Source organism: Cyanistes caeruleus, chromosome 5 (genome assembly GCF_971803275.1).
Source record: "Cyanistes caeruleus chromosome 5, bCyaCae1.hap1.1, whole genome shotgun sequence".
Taxonomy (NCBI): Eukaryota; Metazoa; Chordata; class Aves; order Passeriformes; family Paridae; genus Cyanistes; species Cyanistes caeruleus.
This window is the reverse complement of record NC_141705.1, coordinates 60,557,151-60,583,505: the sequence shown is the minus strand read 5'-3', so window position 1 is coordinate 60,583,505 and position 26,355 is coordinate 60,557,151. Positions and strand designations below refer to the sequence as shown.

At 46.0% G+C, this 26,355-nt stretch overlaps 1 protein-coding gene across 1 annotated transcript; it reads left to right on the top strand.

Annotated features, from left to right (window-relative positions):
- Window positions 1–565: 565 nt before the first annotated feature.
- LOC111928888 (uncharacterized) lies at window positions 566–25,183 on the top strand. The gene is made up of 14 exons (XM_086889682.1): window positions 566–710; window positions 10,554–10,616; window positions 11,545–11,665; window positions 11,918–12,235; window positions 13,786–13,830; window positions 19,198–19,242; window positions 19,390–19,476; window positions 19,768–19,812; window positions 19,925–20,011; window positions 20,225–20,306; window positions 20,611–20,662; window positions 20,890–21,025; window positions 23,619–23,714; window positions 24,927–25,183. Exons 2-13 carry the CDS (start codon window positions 10,582–10,584, stop codon window positions 23,658–23,660), a joined length of 1,095 nt encoding a protein of 364 aa, XP_086745808.1. The 5' UTR covers window positions 566–710; window positions 10,554–10,581; the 3' UTR covers window positions 23,661–23,714; window positions 24,927–25,183.
- Window positions 25,184–26,355: the final 1,172 nt, after the last annotated feature.

Genomic DNA, 26,355 nt, shown 5'->3' with positions numbered 1-26,355 from the left:
ATCTGTATACTTGACTTTATTTTCATCTCCTAATTGTCTTTTTATTAAACTTTTAAATTCTGACAAAAATATGGGAACCTCGTTTTTCACATTACCATATAATTTACACTTGAAATTCTTCTTGAAGAGGCCCCAGTCCAGGGGCACTCCTGTCTGCACAGGGACACAGGCTCCCTGAGGTTTCATCAGTACTCAAGGCCCACAAGACCTGTGCATGTCACATCATTGAATTTCTTGCCAGGTTTTCTCACAGAATGCCCCCAGCCTTTGGACAAAGCAGCCGCAGCTGTGGCCCTGGTCCCTGAGGGCTCCCTCAGTGGCTCCTTCTCAGCTGCAGGCCAGGGCACGGGGGCTCGCTGGCACAGGGCCCTGCTGGCCCCCGCCCTGGGTACGGCCCAAGGTGTGCTGCTGTCCCTCGGGCAGGGCAGGGTTCCTGCAGTGCAGCAGGGGCTGTGGGCAGGCTCCAGCAGGGTTCCGTGCCCTCAGACCCCCGCGGCACCTGGACACCGGAATGGCCACGCCCGGGACGCTCCGTTGTCACCCGGGCCCTGCCAACGGCAGAACCGTCCTTGGGCAGCGCCCGCGGGCTGCAGCAGCACGGAGCGCAGTGCAGCTGCATTCGAGAGCATTGCTTGGCCAGAAAGCCTGTTCGCAGCACCTCTACCACCATTGGGGAGTCATTCCTTGCCCGCAAGGCCTCCTTGTGCCAGGTAGTTCTCCGCTTGGCTGCCAGGGGGCAAACAGGCCAGCCTGGGCTGTCTCTGCTGCCTTCCAGCAATGGCCACCAACAGCAGCTGCTTCAAATGCAGCCTCTTGCTCCTGCCTCTGCACGCTGACAGCACTTTGCTGCAAAAGAGTCACTGAGCAGCAAAATGGCCTTTAAGGACCTCTTTGTGCAAAGAGTTGGGATTCCAATTACCCAGCCTGCAGGGGGACAGATTACTTCCAAGTGGAAAAGGGCAAGGTTGCAGGAGGGCCTGCTGCTGACTCAGCTTTAATCCTAAGTGTCTGTGAGGAGCAGGAGAGCCAGGCAGTGGCTGGCAAAGGAGGCTGGCATGGGAAGCACAAAGGCCCCTTGGTTCTGCCCCGTGTGCTGCCAAAAGGTGCCAGCACTGAGAAGGAGAGGCTTGTGGGCACAGCCAGCAGATGTGTGGCTGGGGGAACTCTGGCCTTTTCCTGGGCAGTGCCTGCAGCAGGTGCTCCAGCTGGGGCCTGGGATTGCCCTGCTGGGAGTGGGAGCAGCTGTGAGGGGCCGCTCTTAGAGCTGAACTGTCGCAGGCAGGGACTGCAGAGGGAGGTGGTAAAGCCCGTGTGGAAAAACCCGCATCCCAAAGTGAAGCCAAAGCTATTGATTCATTATTTTGCCACTTTCAGGAATTGTCATAAATTGTTGTGACTGAATAAAAGGGGCAATTTAAATAATCATTTATGAAAATCAATTTTATTGATTCAGGTAGTAGTAAGCAAGCAAAGACCAGCCCTGGGGTGGCCTGGCCTCTTTAACACCTCTCTTACTCTATTTAACATTACCTCACTTTCAGGCTCTTCCCTTTTTGATTGTAGATGGATTAGTAACAGATGGGCTGCCTCCAATCTTCCTTTTGCTGTTGATATTACCCAATTGATTAGACAGGGACCAAGAGTGAGGCTTAACAATACTACAACCACTGGACCCATTAAAGTGGATAGCAGAGTTGTTAATCAGGGTGACTGAGAAAACCAAGACTCATACCAGCTTCATCACTGTTCCCTTTCTTTGCGTCTTTTTTCTAATCCTTCCCGCAGTTCTGTCATAGTATCTCTTTCTATTCCCGTGTGGTCTGCATAAACACAACATTCCTCCCCAAGGGCTACACATACTCCTCCTTGTTCTAACAACAACAGATCCATTCCCCTTTGATTTTAGAGTACCACTTCAGATAATGATGTAAGAGGTCTTTCAAAGGCTGAAACAGACTTTTCAATTCTTTCTAAATACTCATCTACTGCTGCCCGAAGGCTAGTTAACCCTTGTTGTTGATTCACTAAGGATGCAATTCCAGATACTGCCCCTAATGCTCTGACTCCAAAAAGTGTGGCGATTGTAATTGCATTTAAGGGTTCCCTTTTTTGTATCCTATGATTGTTGTTTTCAACTCTGTCAAGGACCTCTCTCTCTGGGTGCTATAGCACCCATGGCATTATTATCACCTGTATGCAGTATTCCCTGGAACCATTAAATACATCCAAAGATAAACAGGCCGTAGGACCTACTCAAGAGCAGATCCACTGTGCTCCACTGACAGGAATGAGCCATTTCCCTTAAGCCTTTTCAGGTTCCTTTAGAGTGTTTTTACACAATCCTTTTATTCTTTTTGTTATGTTTCCTACACATGTTCCAGCTCCCTTTACATTTTGTAAAGTAAGTCCTAACTTCCCCAGTCTTCCCAGTTGCGTTGTGTTGGATAGCTTACATTGCTTTGATTAAATGGTTCCTGGGTCCCGATGGCTTCATAGTAAGGAGGCTTGACATCATAGCACAACCACCAGTGCTGGGCCAGCTCACAATGGGTAGCATTTAAAAAGGCATAGCTAGCCTGCATTGTTTTCCATAAGGGACCTACCAAGCCTTGCTCTGGAGTCAAGGCTTCTGTCCAGTATACTGGAGGTGCCATAGTTCTAGGGGACCCCTCGGTTGGTGTCAGCTTTTATCTTTTGTGGGGATTGTTCTTGATCACAGAATTGGGATTGTTCTTGATAAGCAGTTTGATAACAGGATTGGGACCCTCTGGCGGGGGACTTCTAAAGCAGATTCCTTTTTGATAAGAAAGAGGCCTCCCCTGTCTGTTCCTGATACCCAGTATCTCATTCCCCATGTTTTTTCCACAACCCATCCTCTGTCCTCAGGGTTAGTTACATTGACATAAAGGTGTGTGTAATTTCCGTCCGGAAATACCACTTGCCAGCAGCCCAATTGCATGGCCCTGGAGGGATCTGGCCGGGGAGGCTTGCATCCAGCTGGCCCCCACCCCACAGTTAGAGATTTATCTCCTGCTGTTTTCCAGTTAGATGCCATAGTCTCACACCCCCAGTAGGCACAGTAGTAATGCCTGGGATGATTACAGTAAGGAGGCTCAGTGCCAGGACACATGTAAAAACTCTCTTGATTCCAGCACATCTCTGTAGGCACTAGCTGACACAATTGTGGTGTGAAGGAGGGAGGTGCTGCTCTGACATAGCTTTGGAGCACAGTTTGATCATTCCATCTAATAAGAGACCATTGAAAAGGCTGGTGGGCATGCTGAGCCATTACAATTGACAGACAGTAAATCCACAAAGGGTATCCCAGGAGAATTGGTGGGTACCAGAGGGGAGCAATAATGTAGTGTTTTACCTGTGCAGTAGGGAAACGAGGTGGTCTTTTAGAGGGACGCATGTATGACACAGTTTTGGGAGCTTTCTGGATCACTGCCCCGGGAGTGTTCGTTCCCCACAGTTTCTGTACGTCTCTGCCTCCTCTGCCTACTCCTTTGCTTGGAGCAGCAAGGTGTCCCATCTTCTTGGCAGCAGTCGTATTTTTCAGGGGCTCTCCCTTGGGCTTGATGCTGGGTCACATACGCTTCCTAACTTTTAATCTTTACCTGTGGTGCTGAGCAGGGTATCCAGGATATGCGTTTCCTGCACACCACTGCGATGATTTCCAATTTCCCTAATATATTAGGTGCACTTCTGGATGAATTAGGGTGTGCACACTTTTTCTGGATGGATTCCATGTGCGTATATTTTCCACCACTCAAGGGACCCCTTTTGAAGTTTCCCCATGTTCGCCGCTTGCTCTACATAGGTTGAAGTTAATAACCTTTCACAATTGTAGCCTTCTCCACAATTTTTTCTCGGGGGATATCCTGTTCTACAATGTCCCCCCCAATTGTCCTTACACAACTTACACCTAAAGCAAATAAAAGGGTAGCAAATGCAATCAAGCTCAGGACAAAACACATCACTCATTAGTTTTACGTTTTAACTGGACTTTCAGTTCATCAGGTTGGGGAACAAATTCCTGTGCATCAGCGACTGGACCCTTGGTCCGGCTGGCGTGTGTCCATTCTCTTTCAGCAGTCCGTACAGCTGTATCTGTGGTGAGCAAAAGGAGAAAAGGACCTTCCCATTTAGGGGTGAGAGAGATTTCTTTCCAAGCTTTAGTGAGGACAGAGTCTCCAGGTTGTACATGGTGAATAGGTGCATTCTGGGGAGATCTCTGGGTAATCAGTCCTTGTTTTCTCAGTTCATTCCTTCTTTTCATTAGACTTCAAACATATTCATTTAACAGCTGGTTTTCTAATACCTGCTGCTCTGGAGGTATTTCCATATCATATGGCATGCCAAAAAACATTTCAAAGGGTGAAATTCCCGTATCAGTCCTGGGCTGAGTGTGGATGTTTAAAAGGGCTAACGACACACATCTTACCCAGGATAGTCGGGTTTCTAGCATCAGCTTGGTTATCTGCTTCTTTATTTCCCCATCACTCTCTCTACCATCCCAGTGCTTTGGGGATGATAATCCCATTTTATGCCTGAAGGTTCCAGAGCGTGTTTTATTATTTTTTGAAGTAAAATGTGGTCTCCAGTCTGAATCTATAACTTCTACTATCCCATATCAGGGGATTATTTTCCCTAAAAAAGCTTTTATTACTGTCTGTGCAGTCGCAAGGGCTGTGGGAGCTGCTTCCACATAGTGGGTGAGGTGATCAACTCTAACTAACAAATAACAGTATCTTCCACTTTGGGGAGTTTGGTGAAATCCACTTGTACTCGGGCAAAGGTTCTGATTGCTAGCTCTCCTCCTCCCAGCACTTTGTCTTTTAGGTGCTGTTTATTAAACTTTTTGGCATGTCATACAAGCCCCTGCTAACTGTTTGGCCAAATTATAAATACCCATACACATATACTTATTGGTAAACTGATCCACTAATGCTCTTAGCAACCAACGAGCATGTGTTTTATGATGAATATTCCTGAGTATTTTCCAAGCGAGCCCTTTTGGAAGGACTTCTCTACCACTGGGGAGGAACCACTGATTTCCCTTTTTAATAAATCCTTCTTTATCTTTATTAGAAAGAAATATTTCTTCCTCCTGTTTACTAAAGGATAATTTAAACGGATAAGTGTTCCTATTTAAGGATCTATTTTTATTTTCTGGCTGTTTAAAAACCAGTATTGCCACTTTTTTTGCTTCTTCATCTGCCAAATTATTACCTCTCATTTCAGTGGTTACTCCTCTCTGGTGTCCTCTCACATGGACCACTGCAATTGCCACGGGTCTTCCTAAGTCCTCTCAAGTTTGCCTTATTAACTCCCTGTGCACCAATCATTTCTCTTGGGAGTTAATGAGACCTCTCTCTTCCCAAATTTTTCCAAATGTATGTACTACCCTAAAAGCATATTTTGAGTCTGTGTATATAGTTCCCTTTTCCCTTTTCATAGTTTTAATGCCTGTAGTACTGCATGTAATTCACATGCCTGTGCAGACCAGGCCTGACTTAACAGACTTGATTCAATCACTTTAAGGGTGTCTCCATTAACTAATGAATATCCTGACCTCCTTTCTCCATCTACTATTCTAGAAGACCCATCTACAAAAATGTTCTCTCCCCCTCTTCCAGCGCACTATCTTCCAAATCTCTAATTTTGGTTTGCTGTTCTATACACTGGATCCAATCGTGAGATATGTCTTTTTTCAGATTCCCCATACAAAAATTGCGCTGGATTATGTAAAGATGTTGTTTCTGTTTTCAAGTTGGGGGACTGAATCAAAATTCCTTCATTCTTTAATACCCGTGCATCTGTAATCCATTTTTCAGCTTTTTGTTGTAAAATTCCCCAGACATTATGTGGAGTTAATACCTTCAGCTTACTCCCAAAAGTAACTTTGCTGGCTTCTTCTACTAATAAGGCTACAGCCACAATTGCTTGTAAGCATGAGGGCCATCCTCGGCTTACGGGGTCTAACAATTTGGAAAGATATCCCACAGACTTTTTTTCCCTGCCCACTCCTGGGTCAATACTCCATAAGCAGTTCCCTCCTGGCTATCCACAAACAAATAAAAAGGTCTCCTAACGTCAGGGAGGCTGAGCACTGGAGCCTGGATTAAATCTTCCTTCAGCTTCTTAAAAGCCTGACAGTCCTCTTTGCTCCATTTTATTGCTCCTTCTCCCATGAACTGCTGATACAAAAATTGAACTTTTCTGCTAAAATCCATTGCCTACAGTATCCCAACAACCCCAACACTTGTCTAATGTGCCTCTTACTTTTGGGGAGTTCTAATGCTAAAATGCCTTTTACCCGTTCAGGATCTAACTTCTTGCGTCCTTTCTTAATCCAATGTCCTAAATATTTCACTTCGTCTTCCACAAATTGCAGTTTTGATCTGGTCAGTTTAAGTCCCTGTTAACTCAGGAAGTTTAACAATTTCATGCTTTCTGCTCTAACACTTGCTTCATTTTTGCCTGCAATTAATAAATTGCCCACATATTGTAATAAAACCATCCCCGTCCCTAATTCATAATCCCACAGAATTTGTTCCAAAGCCTGACCAAACAAATGAGGTGACTTGCTAAATCCTTGAGGGAGTACAGTCCATCTTAATTGCTGTTTCCTATGGGTATCGGGATCTTCCCACTCAAAGGCAAAATAACCTCTGCACTCCTCCTTAAGAGGACATGCCCAAAATGCATCTTTTAAGCCTATAACCGAGTACCACTGATATTTGGGGTTTAGTTGACTTAACAGTGTATGTGGATTTGCAACCACAGGGAAAGGGGTCACAGTCCGTTTATTTATTTCCCACAAATCATGCACCAATCTATAGTGGCCATCCGGCTTTAGAACTGGTAAAATCGAGGTATTGTAGGGCAACATGCAAGGTTCCAAGAGACCTTTTTGTAGCAGCCTCTTGATTTCAGGTTTCAACCCTCTTCTCCCTTCTTGGGAAATGGGGTATTGTTTTATTCTTACAGGGATTTCAGGGTTCTTAATTACTACTTCAAAAGGTTCAATATTCAATTTCCCTACAGTTTCAGGAGTATACCATACTTACAATCCCGTCCCAGCAAATGATAATCTGCTTCAGGAACTAATGACAATGGTCCAGCTCCAAATTTACACTCTGATCCTAACAGTACATTCTCAATTTTGGGGAACAAAAAAGGTTCTCCACTGGCCCCACGTCTTGGATGTGTTTTGATGAAGGTTTACATCCTTTAGGTACTTGTTGGACAGTGGACCACTCTGCCCCAGAGTCTACCAAAAATTCGAGTACCTCTTGCTGAGGTACTCACTTTCAACTTTATCAAGGGCTCTGATGATTTTCTATGGCTCCCCAAATAGATAGAGCCCCTGACCCCTCTAATCCTGTTCAAATAGCTTCTTCTCTTCAATTCCCTTTCTACAATGCTCCTTCAAATCCCCTTTCTTGTGACAGTAAAAACATTCAACTTCACTCCAATCTCTTTTCCCAACAGCTTTTCTAGACCCTTGGGGTCCCTTAGTAAACCCTCCCTTTTCTCGGTTTACTGACCCCCTCCCACACCGCAGCCACCAGCAACCTAGTCTGCCTTTTCTGGAACTCCTCCTCCCTCCTTACATACACTTTCTGAGCCTCTCTCAACAACTCATCCAGGGCTCTTTCTTGCCAATCCTCTATTTTTTCCATCTTCTTCCTTGTAACTGGCCAAGATGTAGCCACAAACTGGGTTTTATGGAGGGCTTGTCCCACAGGTGCAGTTGCCCAGGTCCTTGCGGACTGTGGGAAACGCACTAATGAAGGGCTCTGCTCTCGCTTGGTCTCCAGGAGACCTCTCAGACACTGGACTCTGGGATCACCAACCCCAACCAAACGGATTCCCAATTCTGTACTTGCCCCATCCGCAGTCTTGGCTTGGTCCTCATGCACAAAATTTAAGGGGTTCTGCAGATTCCATTTGCTTGCTTACCGAATTTCACTTGGGGTCCGGAATACCAGGTCTGGGGAATAGGAACCCCCCACACCAGGGCTATCCTAAGATAGGGTGTGTCCCCGAAGGGGGGACTTCTAAACCACAGATATGTGGATCTGAGTCAGGGCACCAAAATTGTTATAAATTGTGGTGACTGAATAAAAGGGACAATTTAAATAATCATTTATGAATATCAATTTTATTGATTCAGGAAGCAGTAGGCAAGCAAAGACCAGCAGCTGGGGCGGCCCGGGGAGACACTGCTCCACCCTAAGTGCATGCTTTAGCTGAGGAGGTTTTCCTTTATATACACTTCATATATTTATTTCCTTTATTTACACTTCTTGCATATGTGTCTTCCTGGATCGCGTCGGTGCCTGCACTGCCTGTTGCTAGGGGGTCTTCTTCTGCCTCTCGGTGGTTATCAGATGAAGGCTTGTAGTCTTCCTCAGTCTGTGAGCGGGCCTTGGTCCTATACCAGTTAGGCAACCCTCCTCCTAATAAGGAGATGTTGTAATTCTAGTTTTGCAGCCGGATATGGTGGTTCTGCCTTTCTGAAGTTTTAGCTCCAACATTGTATTAAACAGCTTCAGCAATCATATTATATTTAGCAATCATATTGAATTTGACTAACAAACAATATCAATCTATTACAGGAATCAAAGCCATTTTCCTTCCCATGGCCTTTTATGTATATTCACATCTTATATTTATGTTAGTACAATGGCCACCAAAATAGATGAATAGCATTCAAGGCCAGGTTGGACAGGCCTCTGAGAAACCTGGTCTAGTGAAAGGTGTCCCTGCCCATGGCAGAGGAGTGAAACTAAGAGAAAATTTAAGGCCCTTTCTGACCTAAAAGATTCTGTGCTTCTATAGATTTATGGTTCTCTGGTGCTACAAATCCAGTGCGTCCCATGACTGTATGTCAAGTTGTCTTTTTGAATAACTGACTGTATGCCAAACATCAAGCTTTGCTCATAAAAATATTGTGGGAAGCTTAGTGATAGCAACATTTAGAGGAGAAGCTCTTGAGATGGGTACAAAAGAGTTTAATTTTCCAAGCAGCTTGCAGGCTTCCTTGTTCCATTAGAGCAGCTCGTTGTCTGGGGCTGGCTGGAGAAGGCAGAAAGAAGAGCAATCAAATATGTCCTACAAAAGGATGCAGACATGAGCCTGGCCAAATACAGCACTGTCAAAAGCTTGTAAGAATTCCCATCAGGGTCACTTGGGTGCCTGCTTCCCTCTTGACAGGGAGGAAAGCTTGTGTTGAGAAGCACACCTTGGTTGCAAGAGCGTTTGTACCTTGTGGGAATAGTGTCAGGTTAACGCCTCCTGTGCACCCTCAGATCCATGGGGCGTCAGTGTGGTCAAAACCCTGGCCTTGTCAAGGGCGTTTGCAAAACTTTTGCACTGTTTAGTGAAATCTCAGTTTACCTGCTGGCCACTTGTGTGCTTTGTGGCCATGGTAAGGAAAAACTGGTGACAGAGCAGGCTTCCCTGCCACGCTGTTGATTCGCATGTTTGCGTGCATCTCGTTCTGCCCAGCTGATGTTAATGCCAGGTCCATTCAACAGAAGCTGGAAGAAAGATGGAATGACTTCTCTCCGTATGCGCTTCCAACTTCTCCCACCTTCATTTAACTTGAAATTCAAGTGGGCACCTTGTTCTTTTAAGGCAGTTTATTTTCCAGCCAACATCAAGGATTTCATGATGGTGAAAGGGAAGAAAGATGGGGTGTTTGTTTGCTTCCAGATGTGTCCTCCAAGCTTAGTGTGAGTGTCTATTCTTAGGTTTCCCAGCTGCAGGAGAAGGTGGGGGTCTGACAGGATTTCCATCTGCAGTGGCCCGTGGCTGGCAGAATGGTTCCATGCTGGTGTCTTGCCTGGTTGTTAAAGCTGTGGCCTAGAGCTCTGCTGCTTCACCTCTTCCCCCAAGTGTCTGTGCTCCTGTTGCCCTAAGCGGGGTGGTTCACAAGACTTCACACAATTCTCCTGTTGCCTCCTCATGCCCAGCTAGAAATGATTCTGTTCTCTCCGGAGTGTGAGATGCTGCAAATGAATGTCACACCCTGAAATGTAAATGTTTTCCATGCTATATCCACCTGTTTGAGATTGTTTACTTCTGCAGATAGAATCTTGTTACCTTTCCAACTAGAGCTGCCTTTTCAGGGCTTTTTCTTGCCTGCCTTTTCTTTCCTTCCCCTTTCCACAAAAGCTGCCATTCACGTCAGGCCCATTTGCTTGTGTAAAGGCAGGGTTCCTAGGGCACTTGTATTCTTAAAATGGGAGTAAACAGCCCAGAGCCTGGAGCAGTGGCCTGGTCTGTCATGCTCCTGGCCAGATCTGGAGTTAAGAGCTGAGCTGAAAGGCAGCATCACTGCTGGGGGAAGGGCAAAGTGCATCTCTTGGTTCTGCCATTCTCAGTCTCGTGCAATCCCCATGTTTGCCTGCTTTATGTTTAGGAGCACTGCAATGACTCCCAGTTGTGCAGTCCAGGCTCTGAGTCCCTGGAGATCTTGAGCCCTGCTTTAGGCCTGTCCTCGTGCAGATGGTGAATATCTGTTTGGTCTCTTCCAGAGAAGCTGACGCAAACGGAGGCTTTGGAATGGAACCGACTCACAACCAGATCAGTGACAAGAGGTAGGAATTAATTCAATGTAATCTTGGCACTTGTGAAGTTGGATAGGCAAGGAGAATCTCGGATGTATCGAACAGACTCGGCAGTAGAGTAGAAACAGATACCTGCATCCTCTGTGCCTGCATGCTTTTCCTTCTTCAATGTCCACAAATATCAGAACCATAGTTTCACTCTTTCTTCAAAAGTCTTTCACAGAGCAGGGACAGTTTAAAGGACGTGGTTTCCTTCAGTGGGGCACAGCTTTATTGGTGTTAGGATGTGGGGCTGCTGGAATTGAGTACATGCATATGTGGCTGAGGAGGAAGAGAAGGATTTGATGTGGACTTTTCTTAATTTCTGAGATCTTCCGTCTAAATGTGTTGATGGCATGTCTTTAAATGCAGCTACATGATTTTCCAGGTACACAGCTTTCCAAATATCCATTGAAATTAGAGAGTGCGTTTCCATGGCGGTTCATAAAGTGGACAAAGTTCAGTCCTTGAAAGTGTCAACATGATGAAAAGAGAGGATTGTCTTTGATTCTCAGGGGGAGAGTGGGGTGAGAGGTCTGAAGGAGAACAAGCATGGCATTTTCTGCCATTGATTATTGCAAGTGGATTTGGCAGCTCATGTGTTCACCATCCCCAGTGACTGCTTCTCCATTTGTATCACAAGGAAATGGGGGGACAGTTTTTCCCTTCCCACCTGTCTTGGTGGCTGGGATCAGGTGCAGCAATCCCTGAGGAGGATGCCTGCTGTCCCTTGTGTGTCTCTTTGCTCTGGGACAGAGCACACGCTGAACAGAACTGATCTGTGTGCTGTCAGCATCCCGTGCATTTCAGCATTGCTTTGGTGCTGGACATGTGCCCTTGTGGGAAAGCCCCAGGTTCTGCACACAGCATAAACAGGGGTTCAAGTGTTAACTCTCCTTTCTCTGTCTCGGGCTGGAAGCTGCAACAACAACAGAGATTTGCTCCGCTTCCTGGAGCAAGAGAGGCGAAGGAGGCAGGTGGCTCCAGAGGAGAAAGATCCATTCCTGGGGAAGACTCCTCTCTTTGCCAGACCCTACAAGGTAATGGGAGTGGGCTGAAGGTTGTATGGAGAGGAGGAAGGAGGCTTGGCCTGGGAGAGGAGAGCCGTGTCTTCTGCATGGGCCGTAGCAGACTTGAGCCCAATCCCTGCAGACACAGCACATCTTTCCATCTGCTTCACTGAGCTTGCCTGACTTCCTTTGTGGGGATGCATGGTGATTCCATGAAGATACTGAGCAAGGTCTCTTGCTTGGGGTGTTTGTGACATTTGCCCCTCTGTTATTCTGTTGCAGACCTATAAAGAAGATGAGCTGTCAAGGCGCATTAAGAACCTGCTGGGCGATCAGGACTCCAAGGTGCTCCTGAGCCACGAGTCCCCTCAGAATCCCATCTGGATTCCAAACAAGCCCCAAGCCCAGTCACAAAGCCACAGTCATAGGCCGGCCTCCAGGAAGACAAACCCCTATGAAGACAGATGGAGGGAATGCTCAACACAATCACTAGAGCTCACACCTAATCCTGAGAGGAACTATGACAGCCATGACAGTCTCTCAGATCGAGGGTCAGAAGGCAAAGCTCCACAGTGCAAAATCCTGCCTGAGCCTGTCAAGGTGAGTGCAATTGTTGGGGCTCTCTGTTGTTGGCAGTCCCTCAAGGCCAAGGGACCAGCACACAGGCCCTGCCTGCCTCGTGGCTCAGCCTCCCCAGAGCTCCAAGGCACTTGGTTCCCAGGTGCATTTTGGGGTTTTGCCAGCATCATCCTTCAGCACTGGGATATTACCGTGCCCTACGGAATGTAGGTGCCCACGGTGCTGAGGCAAAGCAGCTGGGCTGGGAGAGCCACAGAGATGGTTTTCAAAATGTGTTTGACCTTTGGAAAGAGGAGGAAGAGCTGATGGCTGCAGTCAGCTTTTCCTAGGAAAGGGTACTGACGGGATGCAAAGGATTGTAGGCAATATCTTGTGGAAAATGAGAGGATGCTGGGAGAAGTAAAGCAGTGCAGGAGCCATTCCTTAGTGCAAAGTGCCAAAAAGATCAAGCCCCATTTTGGGTCTCAAACTCTTGGAAGATTTGCAAAGTGCTGCAATCAGCCCTCAGGCCACCAGCAATGGGCAGTGTTTGTCCTTGCTGCTTGGAAGCCCAGTTCAGGAGTATCGGTGTGAAGAAAGGAGCAGGGATGCTGCATCTTCCTTGGAGTGTGTGCTGAGGGAGGGGAAGGACGGAGTGCCCAGAAACAGTGTTTCTGAGAGATGAGTGGAGTCCCTGCCAGGTTCTGCCATCAGCTGGGGGTGGACTCAGCTCTTTGGGGCAGCCCAAATCCAACTTCTGTCCATAGTGTGTCTCTGGGTGGCCATGGAGAAAATCCACTGATCCAAATCTGGCTGCTAAATTCAGTACTTTGCCAAGAAATGAGAGAGTGAGAAATGGTAGTTGGGGATTTGGAAATACGGTGTGGGAAAGGTGAGGATGTCTAAAATCAACCAGAATTTGCATAAACTGTGGCGCACCTTTCCGGATGTGTCGAAAGTCAGCGTCTTGTCCTGACTGCTGTGGAGTTCAGAACAATAAGGAGTCTCATTTGATTTGGGTCAATGGCAAATATTCCTCATTCTCTACAACTGGCTTAAAAGAATTGGGAACTATTATTTCTGACATTTTTGTTGTTGTTGTTGTTTTAACAAAGGAAGCTTTTTCAAAACTCATTTAAATGCAGAGGGAGCTGGTGTCTTTGAAGGCAAAGCTTAACTGCTTCAAAGCTAAATTCCACCAAGGGAGAAGACTGTACAAACATAGTTACATAATTGTAATAACAGTAATGAAAAGAAAAATTAATAATAGTAGAAGTAGTAGCAGTAGCACTAGTAATTTGTAGTAGTAGTTGAAGAATGGAAACAGTGTTTCGCAACTAACAGGTTCCAAAGGGAGCACAGACATTTTTCCTAGAGGAAGAGGAGGTGACTGTGGGGATTTCAGCTGCCTTGCTACCTGCTCTCAATTCCCAATTCCCCTTCAGATGGGCCTTTTCATTCTTCTAGCATTTCATTTGTAATGGACTTGCTTGACATTTGTAGAGCTGTTGGTAAGCAAATGCTGGCTGAGTAGATGTCAATTAGTAAAAAACCCAGATTAACTCTTTCTGCCCCTCTTGTTCTTGTTTCAGAAAGAGCAGCCCACTGATGTGCCATCTACTGAAAAAACTTTGAAGGTTGGTGCTCTCCCATAATGGATCTTTGTATTTGCTTATGTTCTGCACACATGAAGGAAATGGCTGGGGCAAAAGTACATTGCTCAGCTGCTGTCCACCCAGCAGATGTTGCCCTCCCTGAAAATGTGTTTTGGGGAGGGCTGAGGAGAAGCAGAGATAAAAGCTGTAGTTGTAAGATCAGCCCTCCTCTCAGTTTGTGACTGTAGTAACACTCTCTAGAGCACTTCAAGAGCCAGACTGACAAGTCATCCCAGGTAACCAGAGCCACTCTGGTTTACCTCTAGCTGGTAGTTGCCTTTCCTGAGCTCCCCTTGTCCAAAGTCTCAGGCCTAGCTATCTTGTGACTAGGCTTCCAAATTCCCATTGTTACCAAAGGGAAACCAGCCCCATGCTTTCAGGGCCATTGTGCTTCTCAGTGTTTCTGAGTGGGCCAAAGTGGCAGCAAACTTCTCTTTCCTCTTTTCCACTGTTTTCAGTAGGCTCTGTATTTGTAGAGCTGTGCCATGTTTGAGCCAGAGGAGGCGGAGGAATGGAAAATGCTTCAGGGACTCACACTTTTGTTACACTTGTGAACTCTAAATGTGATGTTTTGCATGAACATTTGAAGCATCTATGTGCATCTGTGTGCAAGCTCCAACCCCATTTTTTCTTGATTGTCAGCAAAAGCATTCAGGAGAGGACACCTTAAATACTGTCACTGTTCACGTGTCCCCCTGAGACCTGTGTAGCAGCACCAGACATTTCTTGTTCTCTGCTTCCCTTCTGGATTTTGTCAGTAAATAAAACTTCTTGGACTTCTGAAGCCTAACCTGAAAGTGTTCCCCTTGTCCTTTGGAATCATTGTCTAGCTCTCGTGGGGTTTTCACTCCAGGCTTAGTCCATTTTGGAGCTGAGAGATGAAACTTTGAATGAATATGCTGAATGATCCTCCTCTGCCAGCGGGATCTCCGGGCTGTGGCTCGAAGTGACTGATTTCTGTTCATGGGTGTTTTAAGGACTGGCTCTGTACGGGAAAAATTCCTTCTTAAGTTTTCTGCTTGTTTCAGTCCTGTCGTTTTCTTATTTTCTTCCTTTGAGTTGGTCTCACTGATGAACCAGTCTTTGATAAGACAGTCCTGTAGTGCTGAAGCCTGGAGAGGGAGGAGGAGGAAGAACCAGTGAGGCTGCAGCCCATGATCTATGGCCTGTGTGCTGGGTGTCCAGCATGGGAGAGGTGACTGGGGAACAGGGCTTGGCGGCTTGGCTCTTAGGATACATCCTGTGAGCTGTGCTGAATGGGGGAGAGAGATTCAGGCAGAGAAAGGATCCTGGGAAGCCTGATCATTGGGGCCTTTGGCTGAAAGCTCATCCCTTCCTCCTGTTTTAGGTGAAACAAGAGCTGTGGGGAGACTCCTGCCCTGCTGTGGAGGCCTAGGTGCCTGTTGCAGGAACGTGTCGACCCTGGTGGGGACAGCACGGGACAGCAGGCTCACCTCTAGGTGTGGGTGTGGAAAACCTTTTTCCCAGGGCCTTTGCAGTCACATGTTGGTGCCTTTTGCGTTCTGGTGTTCTAGTAGTTTGTGGAAATTAGTGTCACCTTCGTTCAGCCCCTGTTTCATGTCCCCTTCCAAGTATGTTCTTCCTTCTCTTAACTCCCATTGGCTTTGTTTGCTGCATTGCTGCACCCCTGTGTCGTGGTTTTAAATCAGTAACTAAAAAAATCACTAGAAAACATACTTATTTCTTGCTGTGAGATATGGATTAGAACAAGAGCAAAACAGGCTTAAAACTTAAAAGGAATAAAGAGAGTTTATTGACAAAGCTATAAGAATAAGAACACCAGAATAAAACTTACAGAAAACTCCTTTTTCCCCACTACCCAACCATTTCCTTGTTCACATGATAACATAGAGACAAAAAACTTTGGAATTTTGGTGTTTAAAACAGTCCCCATTCCTGCTAGAGTCTTTTCATCAGTCTTTGTAGAGAAAGAGAAGTCTTCTTCTGCTAATCTACGGAGTTTCTCACAAGAAAACTATTTCTGTTATAGCTTTCTATTTCTCTGATGCCAGCTGCCCGGAAATCTGTCATCAGATTTTCTCCTCCCATTTGACGTCCTTCTGAGGTGTTTTATGGGTCATGAGTCTAGGGGTGTCATTTTTAAGGATAAGTTATTCAAAGGCAAAAGTTCTCTTCATCTGTCTCTGTGAGCTTCCCTGGAAACAGAAGTTTTCTCTTTGCCTCTCAAGGCCTCAAATCTTCAACTATTACTATTCCTCACTCTATTCCAGCACCTCACTGTATCACAATCACTTTACTTTTTGCTCATAATCCACATTCTGTACTACTCTATTCCTCCCAATATACTCTGTCATTAATTAAAGGAGTCTTTTCAGAACACTATTGTCCATCACCATAACTTTAACAGAAAAATATTTCAGCTTAATTAAAGCATCACCTTATTCTCTACCTCTTCTGAAGATTAATTCTTTTCTTTGCTGTCTCTAATAGTTTATCAAGTCTCTTTATATGTTGATTACTGTCTTTTTCTTTCTCTGGATAAAAGGATTAATCTGTAAGTCTCATCTGGGTAATGAAAAGGTAGAAAACTTACCCAGGCTTTGTAGATGGTTCTGTGATCTCTGCCGGAGCAGCGGCTGGAGTTGTCTGCAATGGAAGATTCTTCATTGCTGCTCTGGAGAGTGTGGTCACTGTCTCAGCCAGTCGCTGGTCAAGAGCTTTTTTCTTTCTTTACTCGTCAGTCTCTGGTGAATTCAGTCACAGCAAAACCTGCAGCCAAGCCAGGGAGCGGCCTGGCCCGGCCTGGGCCCGGGAGAAGCCCCGCAGGCCCCATCTCCCGGCCGGGAGCCACCGCAGGCCCAGCCCAGCCCCTGCCTGGGCCGCATGGGCCGGGCAGGGGAACGGGAGGCCAGCTGGAGCTCTGTTACCTTTCACAGCCAGGAAACAAAGAGACAAAGAAATTCCCAGGCTTAAGTTGGTGTTCACAGGTTGATCTCACGTTTCAGTGGTCAAAACTGCTGTTAATTCTTAGAAATGGCCAGTAGTTGGCCAGGAGAAAAACTCCCATCAGCCTCTGGCAGTTTTAACTTCATTAGGTGTTTGTCTTTGTTTTCTTAAATGCCAATCTATCACACCCTGTTATCCCAATCTATTCTCCCGGTCTTTAGCCACTCCCTGCAGCATTTTCCCTTGTCCCTGTTGGACCTTGACCCTCAGACCCACCCCATTTGTCCCTGTGTTTAACCTGTGCCCTGAGTCCGATCCTGTTCTGATCCCTGAATTCATGTGAGGCTGTTATCCTTTGAATAAAGAGTCTTTGGATACTCCAACAAGGACCTGTCCCTTCCCTTTTATCATCAGCAATTTCTAGCGGTGTTCTCCAAGCCCCGAGAACGCAGGTCACACTCACGGGTTCCTTGCGGCACACGCAGTAACACCCTGCAGCGACCCTGACAGTGAAGAGGTCCAGAGCAGAAGAAACTCTGCTGTTCTTCCCTCCTCCTGCTTTGAAATCCATCTGAATGAAAGGCTTTGGCCTCAGGTGTACTGAACAGCCACATGCCAAACTGGGTTTTTCCAGGGACTTCCCTGGACATCCCTTGGGAAAGCCATTTCTTCCAGCCCAGGCTTTTGGCTCATTGAATGTCTAAGGTGCACATCACCTGCAGGTGGGAATTCCTTATTGACAGCTTCTTTTCCTGGCAGCACTGAAAATTGAGTCTTACAGATGGAACAGGCAAGCAGATCCAGTGCAGAGGGAATGAATCCACAGGGAATAGGCATGCAGGGACTCGCTTGGCCTTCACAGAGATATTGAACAGCCCTTTCCCCTCTTTTCCAAAGCAGAACCTTCGCTCTCCAGTGTCACCACAGTCTCTTTAAGGTATCTGTCCAAATGAACTGGAAGAAGCCTTCAAACTACAGCATCCATGATGCTGAGATGTATCCCTTATCCTCCCTTGCCAGGTTTTAGCTCTTCTTCCAGCCCCTTAACAAAGGGGTTTGTAAAGCCAACTTCCTTGTTCATGTCATGTGGGAGAGGCTTGATGACAGGGCCCAATTAGGAAGTGTCAGTGTGCATAAAGGAACAGAAATGTGGCATCTTTCTTGGAGTGAACTTTAAAAGGAGAGTCCAAAAAAAATCACAACCGGTAAAGAAAGAAAAAAAAGCAAAAAGAAAACAAACAAAACCCCAAAAACACAACAAAACCCAAAAAACAAACAAACAACAACAACAAAAAAAAACCCACCAAAAAGAAAACTAAATCCATAAAAAAGGCCAACTCCAAAGTCAAGAGAACCTGAGGTCGTCTGCAGTTTGCCATGTCAGGTTTCAAGAAGCTGAATTTCAGGACAACTCAAGAGCACTTCTGTCCTTAGGGAGAAGGAAGGACAAGGCATCCCGTGAAGCTGCCTGAAAAGAGATGGAGGGTCTGCTCTGTCTTGCAGGAGCTCCCAGTGTGGGTGCTTTCCTTGTGCCAGAAATGCTCCCCAGAACCAAAGCTACCTTGCAGAGCTTGTCCATAAGCTGGGCTGAGTTTGAAGTTTGTGCTCTCTGGTTTAGTCCTTCAGAAAAGCTCCTGTGCCAGAAGGCCTGACCTTTCTCTGCACACAATTGCTGTGTGTAATACGTAGTAGGATGTCTTTCCAGGAGCCCAAGTGATGATGGTCAAGTCTTTGCTGAGCAAAAGCTCAATCTTGGCAGGAGGACCCAGTCTGGAGCCAGCCTGAGTTACAAAAGCAGGAGCTGTGCTTTGGACTGGAAGCCAAGCACCAAGTGCACTGTGCAAGGGTTGCATTTCAGCCAGGGTGTATTTTTACTTCAGAAGAATCAGTCTGATGTTATTTGGGTGAATGACAAACACTTCTTCTCTAGAATTGAAGTGAGAATTTCTCTAGAATAGGGAACTATTATTTCTAACTGTTTTATCTTAACTACTGAAGCTTTTGGCTCAACTCTTGGAAATGCAGAGGCTGCCTGTGCCTTTGCAGGCAAAGCTTAGCTGCTTCAAGAGCAACTAAAGAAAAGTGATATTTTAAAAAGGGAGCAGCCTGCAGGAACATTCTTTCTTACTACAGTAATAAAAAGTCAGGAATGGAAACAGTGTTTCCTGACTGCCAGGGAAGGCAGACATTGATGTTGCAGCCGGTGATCTTGGTGGCTTCAGCTCTTCCTCTGCCTGGTCTCTGCTCCTTCCTGCCCTTTAGATAGTGCTGTTAATCCTTACTGGCATTTCATTATGCATGGACTTGTCTGACCTTTCTAGAGCAGTTGGTAAGGAAATGTTTGCTGCGTACATGCTTGTTTCCTATCAATCAGTAAAATACCCAAACATACTCACACTGCTTCCCTCTTTCTTCTTTCAGCCCATTGTGCACATTTATGTGCAGTCCATTGAAGGAATATTGAAGGTGGGTGCTCTTCAATATCAGATCTCCATGGGGAAGCTTGTGCAAATCCATGAGGAGGTGGATCCCTCTGACTCTGGGAAGGGTGAAACTCCCTCTGTGTGCATCAGCAAAAAGTGCTGGGAGCTGTTTCTCTCCCACTCTTTCCAGGAAATGAGCAGCTGCCTGCCACCTCTCCTGCCACCTCTGCAGTCACCTGCTAGAACAGAGACTTGCAAATTTCCATTGCAGGCAGAGGTGAGAGATGTAGGAGTAGTAGCAGTAGTTTAGACGTGGCAACAGTGCTCCCTGACTGCCACATTCCAAAGGGAATACAGACATCTCCGAGGAGGAGTTGACAGCTCTGTCCATGCCTGCTCTCTGTTATTAACTGCCCTTCAGATGGGCCATTTCATCCTTACTCTCATTTTAGGACTAATACACTTGCAGGACATTTATAGAGCTGTTGGTAAGCAAAGGTTTGCCAAGAACCTGACATTACTGAAACACCAGAATAAACTCCTCCTGTTTCCCTCATTCATGTTTCAGGAAAAGAAGTCCATTGATGTGCCATCAATTGAAGAAATTTTGAGAGTGAGTTCTCTTAAAAAGCAGATCTCTGTGTTTGTTTATGTTTTGCATTTATTAAGGAAATGGGTGGAGATAAAATAGAAGTTGAGAGCTGCTTCTCTCCCTGTCTTTCCAGGAAATGAGCAGCTCACTGCCACCTCTCCTGTCACCTCTTCAGACGCCTACAAGAGCAGAGATGTGCAGACTTCCATTGGCAGGAAAGGTACCCCAGCCCATTTTTGCCAGGGCTTCTGATCAATGCCAAGAGATCTTTCTGCTTAGCAGAAGTTCACTTCAGCTCTTTGGCAGCTCTTAGAATGTTTTAAAACTATTTATTCAAAAATGCACGTGCCCCTAATGTGCCATTAACACAGGTTTGGTGTCAGGAAATGTGGTGTTAAGGTACATGCTAAGCTACTTTGTCCTTTACTTCTAGGAATCCCAACCTGATGGATCTGCAGCACAGAAACAGAATAAAGAGAAATGCAAAGGAAACCCAGTTCTTTCTGTGCTGACAGGTAATTTTGTGTGTTAGATGTGGCAGAGACCATCAAGCGTTCCCACTGATTAAGCAGTGTGATTTCCTCTGCTTTGCTGAACAGGGATGAATTTAGGAATGGCTCAAGAAACTGTAAGCAATCATTACGTAGAACTCAAGGTAGCAGCTCAGCAGAGGACAAGCACTATTTAGTTAGGAAACTCCCATCTGGGGTGATGAACAACCTTTTTGACAAATACCTCCTGGAAGAGAGTGACTCTCTAATCTCTTGTTCAGAGACCACAGGGTAAAGAAATGCAACCTTTTCCTTTGTTGCTTTCCAGAGCAGGCAGGCAGAGCGTCAGGAAGGTTGCCGAGTTCTCAGCCAAGAACATCGTAAGTAAACAGACCGTGTTTCCACCTCTGCCGGGCAGATACTTGAAAGAACCTGGAATGCACAAACATTTGGGCTATCAGTCAGATTTTTCTCAGAAAACCTCAATGCAGGGAATTTTCCCCAACTGAAGAATTATTATTTCATGATCTACTCATGAAATTGTTGAGGTTGGAAAAGATCTTGAAGAGCTTAAGCAAACAGATTAACGTGACACCATTATTCCCAGTGGCCACCGGCCTTGGGATTTGCACAAGGAGAAGGTGCCCTTGTCTCCTGGAGAGAAGTTGCTCTCACCTTCAAGGAAGCCAGACTTGAAGAGGAGAGCCATGAGGAGTTCAGAGGAGTCCCCTGGAGAGAGGAAGGTGAGAGGGGCAGGGGGACGTGGGTTTGGACAATGACCAAGGTGGTGTTTGAAAAACCCAAGTGGAGTTTCCACTTCATACGTTGGCACTAGAGCCATGATTGATCTCCTGTAAGGGTGTTATCAAACCTGTAAGGGGAATGTACCCACAGCTGATTCCCATTGGTCACCAATGCCCTTCTGAGAAAACGGAAAACCTTGTAAGCTGATGTTTTGTGTGTTTTGGTGCTATTAGTGTTTTCTTGGGATCCTGGTTTCCTGAGAAAACCAAACCTCAGCTGTCCTCTGCCAGAGGAGGTTTTGGCAGCTTGTGGCTGCCCAGCCCCTGCCAGCACTGCTGGGTTTCTCTGGGTTTCAGCCCAAGCTGAGCTTTGTAGCTTGGTGGTGGCCCAATCTTGTGTTCCTGTATCAAAAGCAGTAGGTATCTGAAGCACTTGGCAGATGTATAAATAGGCAAAGCACTTGTTTGGATTTCCCTGGAGCTGCTGTGATGCCAGCAGTGATGCCTAAGAAGTGGCTGTGTGTTGGAGTCCCAGGCACAGAAAATGTCCCTTTGATCTGTGCTGACCGGCTCCGGCACTTGAGAGAACACTGGCTTGGAATTAAGACCATGGAGAAGGCTTGTAAAACTGAGTGGAGGAGCTGGGAATGTCGATGTTTGAATTATATAGCATTATGTTAATTCACTGGGTGAAAAAGACAGTTTAGAGTTTGAGATGTAGTAGTGAATAAGAGACAAGGTATAGGTTCTGGGGTGTTGGTTTGTCTTTGCCTTTCTTCTTTCTTCTCCATGGTTTTGGCTGGTATGGGGTGATTGGATGGAAATGTATGCAGTGCAGAACATGGGTGTTTGGTTATTGGGTTAAAAGTAAAAATAAATGAGTTGGCATTTGATAACTGGATGGTTTATGCTTAAAAGGCCTTGTGGACAGAGCCCACATTCTCCGTTTGTAGCTTGTTAGGTTAGTGTGTGGAAGTACTTACTATCTGTAAAAATGTAAAGTAGATAAGGTAAAACAAACATCCTAAGTCTGAAGACAAAAACTGTCTCTCTGCTCATCAATCCTCATCCTGGGGAAAAGAGCTGAAGCCTTTGACATTTGGTGCCCCGGAGACTTTTACAGCTGTGTGTAGTCAGGGGCTTTGCAGAGACCCCTTTGCAGAGTCCCTCGGCCATTGCAGTGGCTTTCCCTGGAATTCCAAGACAGGCCTTCATTTCAAACTCTGAGGTGGTCGTTGCTCTCAAGTGTTTTTTGGGAAGCTGACTCCCAGAGTCAGTGCTGACTCCCAGACAGCACTGGGAGGTCAGGTGCACAAGGAGTTGGCTGCAGGCCTTGCAGTGATGGGCACTCCCTGTGGACATTGCAGGGCCTGTCTCCCTTTCTGTTCCTCCTCCCAGAACAGGTGGCTCAGCAGGGCCGGGGGAATAACTTTGCTTCCTGTGTGGGTTTTTTAACTTTGTCATTTTCTGAGCTTCCTGAGTTAAGAATAAAGAAGAGTAGGGAAATGGTGAGGAAACTGGAGTGAGCCCAAAAGTTCCCCCTCATGCAGAGCAGGGTCAGAAAGGGAAGCAGGCAGTCAATCTGCCACTTCTGCTGCTGTCTCCAAGAGCCAGGAGTGGAACTATTTGGTGTCTGGCATGTCATCCCTTGCAATCTAGTGTCTGACTGCAGGAAATCCCAACTCAGAGCCTGTATCCCAGACGTGAGTGCAGTCTGGAAGGAGAACTCCTTGACAGCAGCCTTGTGGAGAAGCTGCTGAATGGTTCCTTGTGTGTCTGCACTCCAGGAGGGACACACGAAAGTCCTGGGATGCTTCTGGCTATCAGCAGTCACGCTGTGGGTAATGCTAATTGATAAGGGCACTTTCTTTTACATTTTCTTGACTGGTAGCAAAGGATTCGGAAGTTTCTCATTCAGGTGAGCTGATGATTTGCACACTTGATGCTTTAGAACCGATGCTCTAAAACCTATAAAAAGTTTTCATTGACTGACTCTTTTCCTTAATGCTTCCTGTTCTTCTGGAAGACAAAGGCAGCAATTTTCACTGCATTTTTACAATTTCACCCCTCTCAGATTTTTGGTAATAACATCAGAAGCCCCTGCACATCTGGGCTATCTGAGGGATCTCACTTGCCTGTGACCGTAGCTTTTCCTTCCCATTGACGGGGGGTATCCCAAAACAGATATGCTTACAGGTCCTGACTTTGCCACCAGGAGTCTGAAAACATTTCTCTACAATCATGATGGAGTAGGAAAAAAAGACCCACCCAGAACAGATGAAATGTTTATTTTCAGCAATGGAAGGGCCTTACATTTTATTACAATTATCAAGGAGGTGCTCAGGAGATCTGTCCTTGCCATTAGAAAACATATCACCTATCCAAGCAAAAGAAGGTGAAATGTCATTTTCGGTTACTTGCCAGTGGACGTGAAATCCCTGCCTGCTGTGCTTGCGTTTCCACGTTGTGAGTTCCAGTGTGTTATTTTTTCTCTTTTCAACCAGAATCTTTCAAACTGAGCTGTACTGGTCTCTACTTTATTTGAAATTCAAGGACCTGAGTGAATTTTTCCTGTTTTCCTTCTTCCTGTTAGAGAGAAGACAACGGGGATTTTCCCAAAAAGAAGAAGAAATGAAAAGAATCCCAAGAGATGTCAGCTTCCAGCAAGCAAAGGCACCAACAAACTGAAGTGAGTATGCAGTGCTGGGATGCCAGAAAGATGTGTAAATCTAAGTCCCTGTTCAGAGGGGTAAGACGAAGAACTGTATCTCCTGTCCTGATACTCGGGAGTTTGCTTCTACCATCGTGTCCCTCCTGCCACTTGAAATGCTGCAGATTGGCCTTTACAAGCTGGAAGCAAGCAGTGCAGAAAGCAGCTGTGTAGGTGTAGGTGGGTAAGGGCAAGGAGTCTTTCCCTTCTGACATCCTGTGAAAGCACAGAGGCGTTGGGGCTGATGTTTGGCTGCAGGAAGGGAGGTTGCAATTGAGGTAGGAATGGAAAAGCTTTAATTCCTGCCTCCCTTTTCCTGAGGGAAAATGAGCAGCCCTCTTAGTCATGCGCTGGCTTTTGGAGTGGGAAGGGTAGGAGGTGCTTTTGGGCAGAGAGAGGGCTCTGTGTCAAATTGTCCTCTGTGCAGCATCAGCTGTGCCAAGGCAGAGCAGCTGGAGAGCACGTGTGCAGTGAGTAGGGACCAAAGCATGGGAAGAGTGGGTGCTGAAAGAGGGGAGAGGACTGTGCCATGCACAGCAGAGTCAGGCAAGAAGTGCAGCCTCACACCTGAGCCTTCTCCTGGGGTTGAATTTCATTCCTGATGCTGCAACCTGTGAGCTGGGACTCACTGCTTGGTGTGTTCTTGGAAACTTTGAGAAGCCCACTAAAAGTGATGTCATTGAGCAGTGGTGAAACAAGGTGGAGAGCTATCAGGTGCTGCTTGTTGCTGCCAGAGTTCACACTCCTTTCTAGGCTTGTGACCACTATTGGCCAAAAGGAATTCCTAGAGCTGCTGCTACATTTTTGATTGTACAATTTAGCCATTACAAATATTGTGTTTTCCTGTGGTGCAAGCAGTGGGGAAGACCCAAGAGCTGTAACCTGTCATCCCACGGGGCCTTTGCAGTGTCATTTTCCATAGAACACCAAGTTGTGTGGGCCCCTCTGGGCAAAGGGATGCATTGCCATGATCTGCTGGCAAACTTGCAAAAGAAAATGAGCAGGATGTGTCTGGTAGAAGGGCAGAAAAGCTGTAAGAATGCTCTCCATAAAGAGACATGAGTCTGAGAGTCAAAAGGCTTTGCAGGTCCTCTTGGAGTAAAGTGACTGCAGTCATTGTCCTCTGCCATCTCAATATGCCTGTTGGATGAATCCAACCAAATCTTTTCTCTCTCCCTCCTTTTGTTCCAGCCTTTTCTGCTGAACAAAGCCAAGCAAGATGACCAAGAGCCGGCCTGCCCTCATACACTGAATGAGGCAGAGTTTGCAGTGACCCAGACTGGAACCCAAGGGCCATACGTGGTTCTCCAGGATGTAAATAGTTCCAAGTTCTCTGCTCCTTTGAAGCCCTAGGAACAATTTTGTTGTTTTTGTTTTACTTTATAGTTCAATGCAAAGAAGCTGCATCATATTTTTGTTTCAAATACAGTTGTAAGTTCTTTTGGTTACCTTTGGAAAGCTTTGTGGTTACTGAGGGGAATGCGTTTTTGCCTTGCAAAAGAAGAGATGGGGGGTGGTATGTGCCATGAAAATGAAACTGTGGTGAGAAGGATGGTATCCCAAAACACCAGTCATCCCAAGAAAGAACTACCTCCCTTCTCTACATTGTTTCATGAAGTAGGAACAGCTTAGAGAGATACTGAAATGAAGTAATTCTTTGCCATGCTTTTGTGCTTGCTCCAGTTGCCTGCCTGTGGCGACTCACACAGCCACGTTTCCTAACAGTCTTTTGAATGCTGCCATGAACAAAGACAAGACTCACAGGGAAGTTCCTCCTGGAGGGGAAGAACAAGAATTCTGATCACTGATGTCTGAGCATGTGGGGCATCTGCCTATACCTGTCACCCCCAGGCTTTCCAAAGGCCAGGCTGCAGAAACCCTCGGGGTTAACAAGCACTGACAGTGGTTCTGGCAGCCAACGCTGCTCTCCTGTGTGTGTTGTTTGAATTCCACTCTACAAGGGCTTCCTTTTTGGGGGGTTGAGAAATGCATTTAGAGTGCAGTGATGAGCATCTCACCCCAAGACTCCATCTAACTTCCAGAAAATCATTTTAAAATCTGGTTTTCACAAACCATTACTTGCCATTTTCTAAGAATTACATCAAATATAGAAAAGAATATGCAATTAAATGAATATTGCTTTTGAAATTCATATTTGGTTTCATGTTGTCCATATCTAACCACTTGGATACAGACAAAGAATCTCCTTCAGAAATATCATGGGTTCTTTCAGGCATAGCTGATTTTAATTTATTATGTAATCATCTTTCTTCCATATTTCATCTAGAATTTCCTGAGGATTTTCAATCCTATATTGCGGTCAAAGACAGCATTCATAAAACACTGAATTCGTATGCTCAAGTACTTCCAACCAACAAATTGCAGAAAGGTGAATTTAGCCACATTTTCTGTGTCTTCACTCCCAGGTTAAAGGGACAGGAGAATAGGAAATAGTCTCAAGTTGTGCTGGAAATATCAGGAGATTTCTCCTAGGAAGACTTTCAGCTTTCTTCTCTGCCCAAAGCCCTGTAAGCTCACAGCACGGTGCCATGGAGAACATCCCAAGTAGACTGGGAAATGCACTGGTTTTAAGGGAAAGGCAGACAATGGGCCTGTTCCA

Excerpts from the sequence above, each read along its gene's own strand:
- LOC111928888 (XM_086889682.1), top strand. The coding sequence starts at position 10,582 with ATGGAACCGACTCACAACCAGATCAGTGACAAGAG. Across the intron at positions 10,617-11,544 it reads AACCAGATCAGTGACAAGAG|CTGCAACAACAACAGAGATT; the intron begins GTAGGAATTAAT and ends TCGGGCTGGAAG. Across the intron at positions 19,813-19,924 it reads CAATTGAAGAAATTTTGAGA|GAAATGAGCAGCTCACTGCC; the intron begins GTGAGTTCTCTT and ends CTGTCTTTCCAG.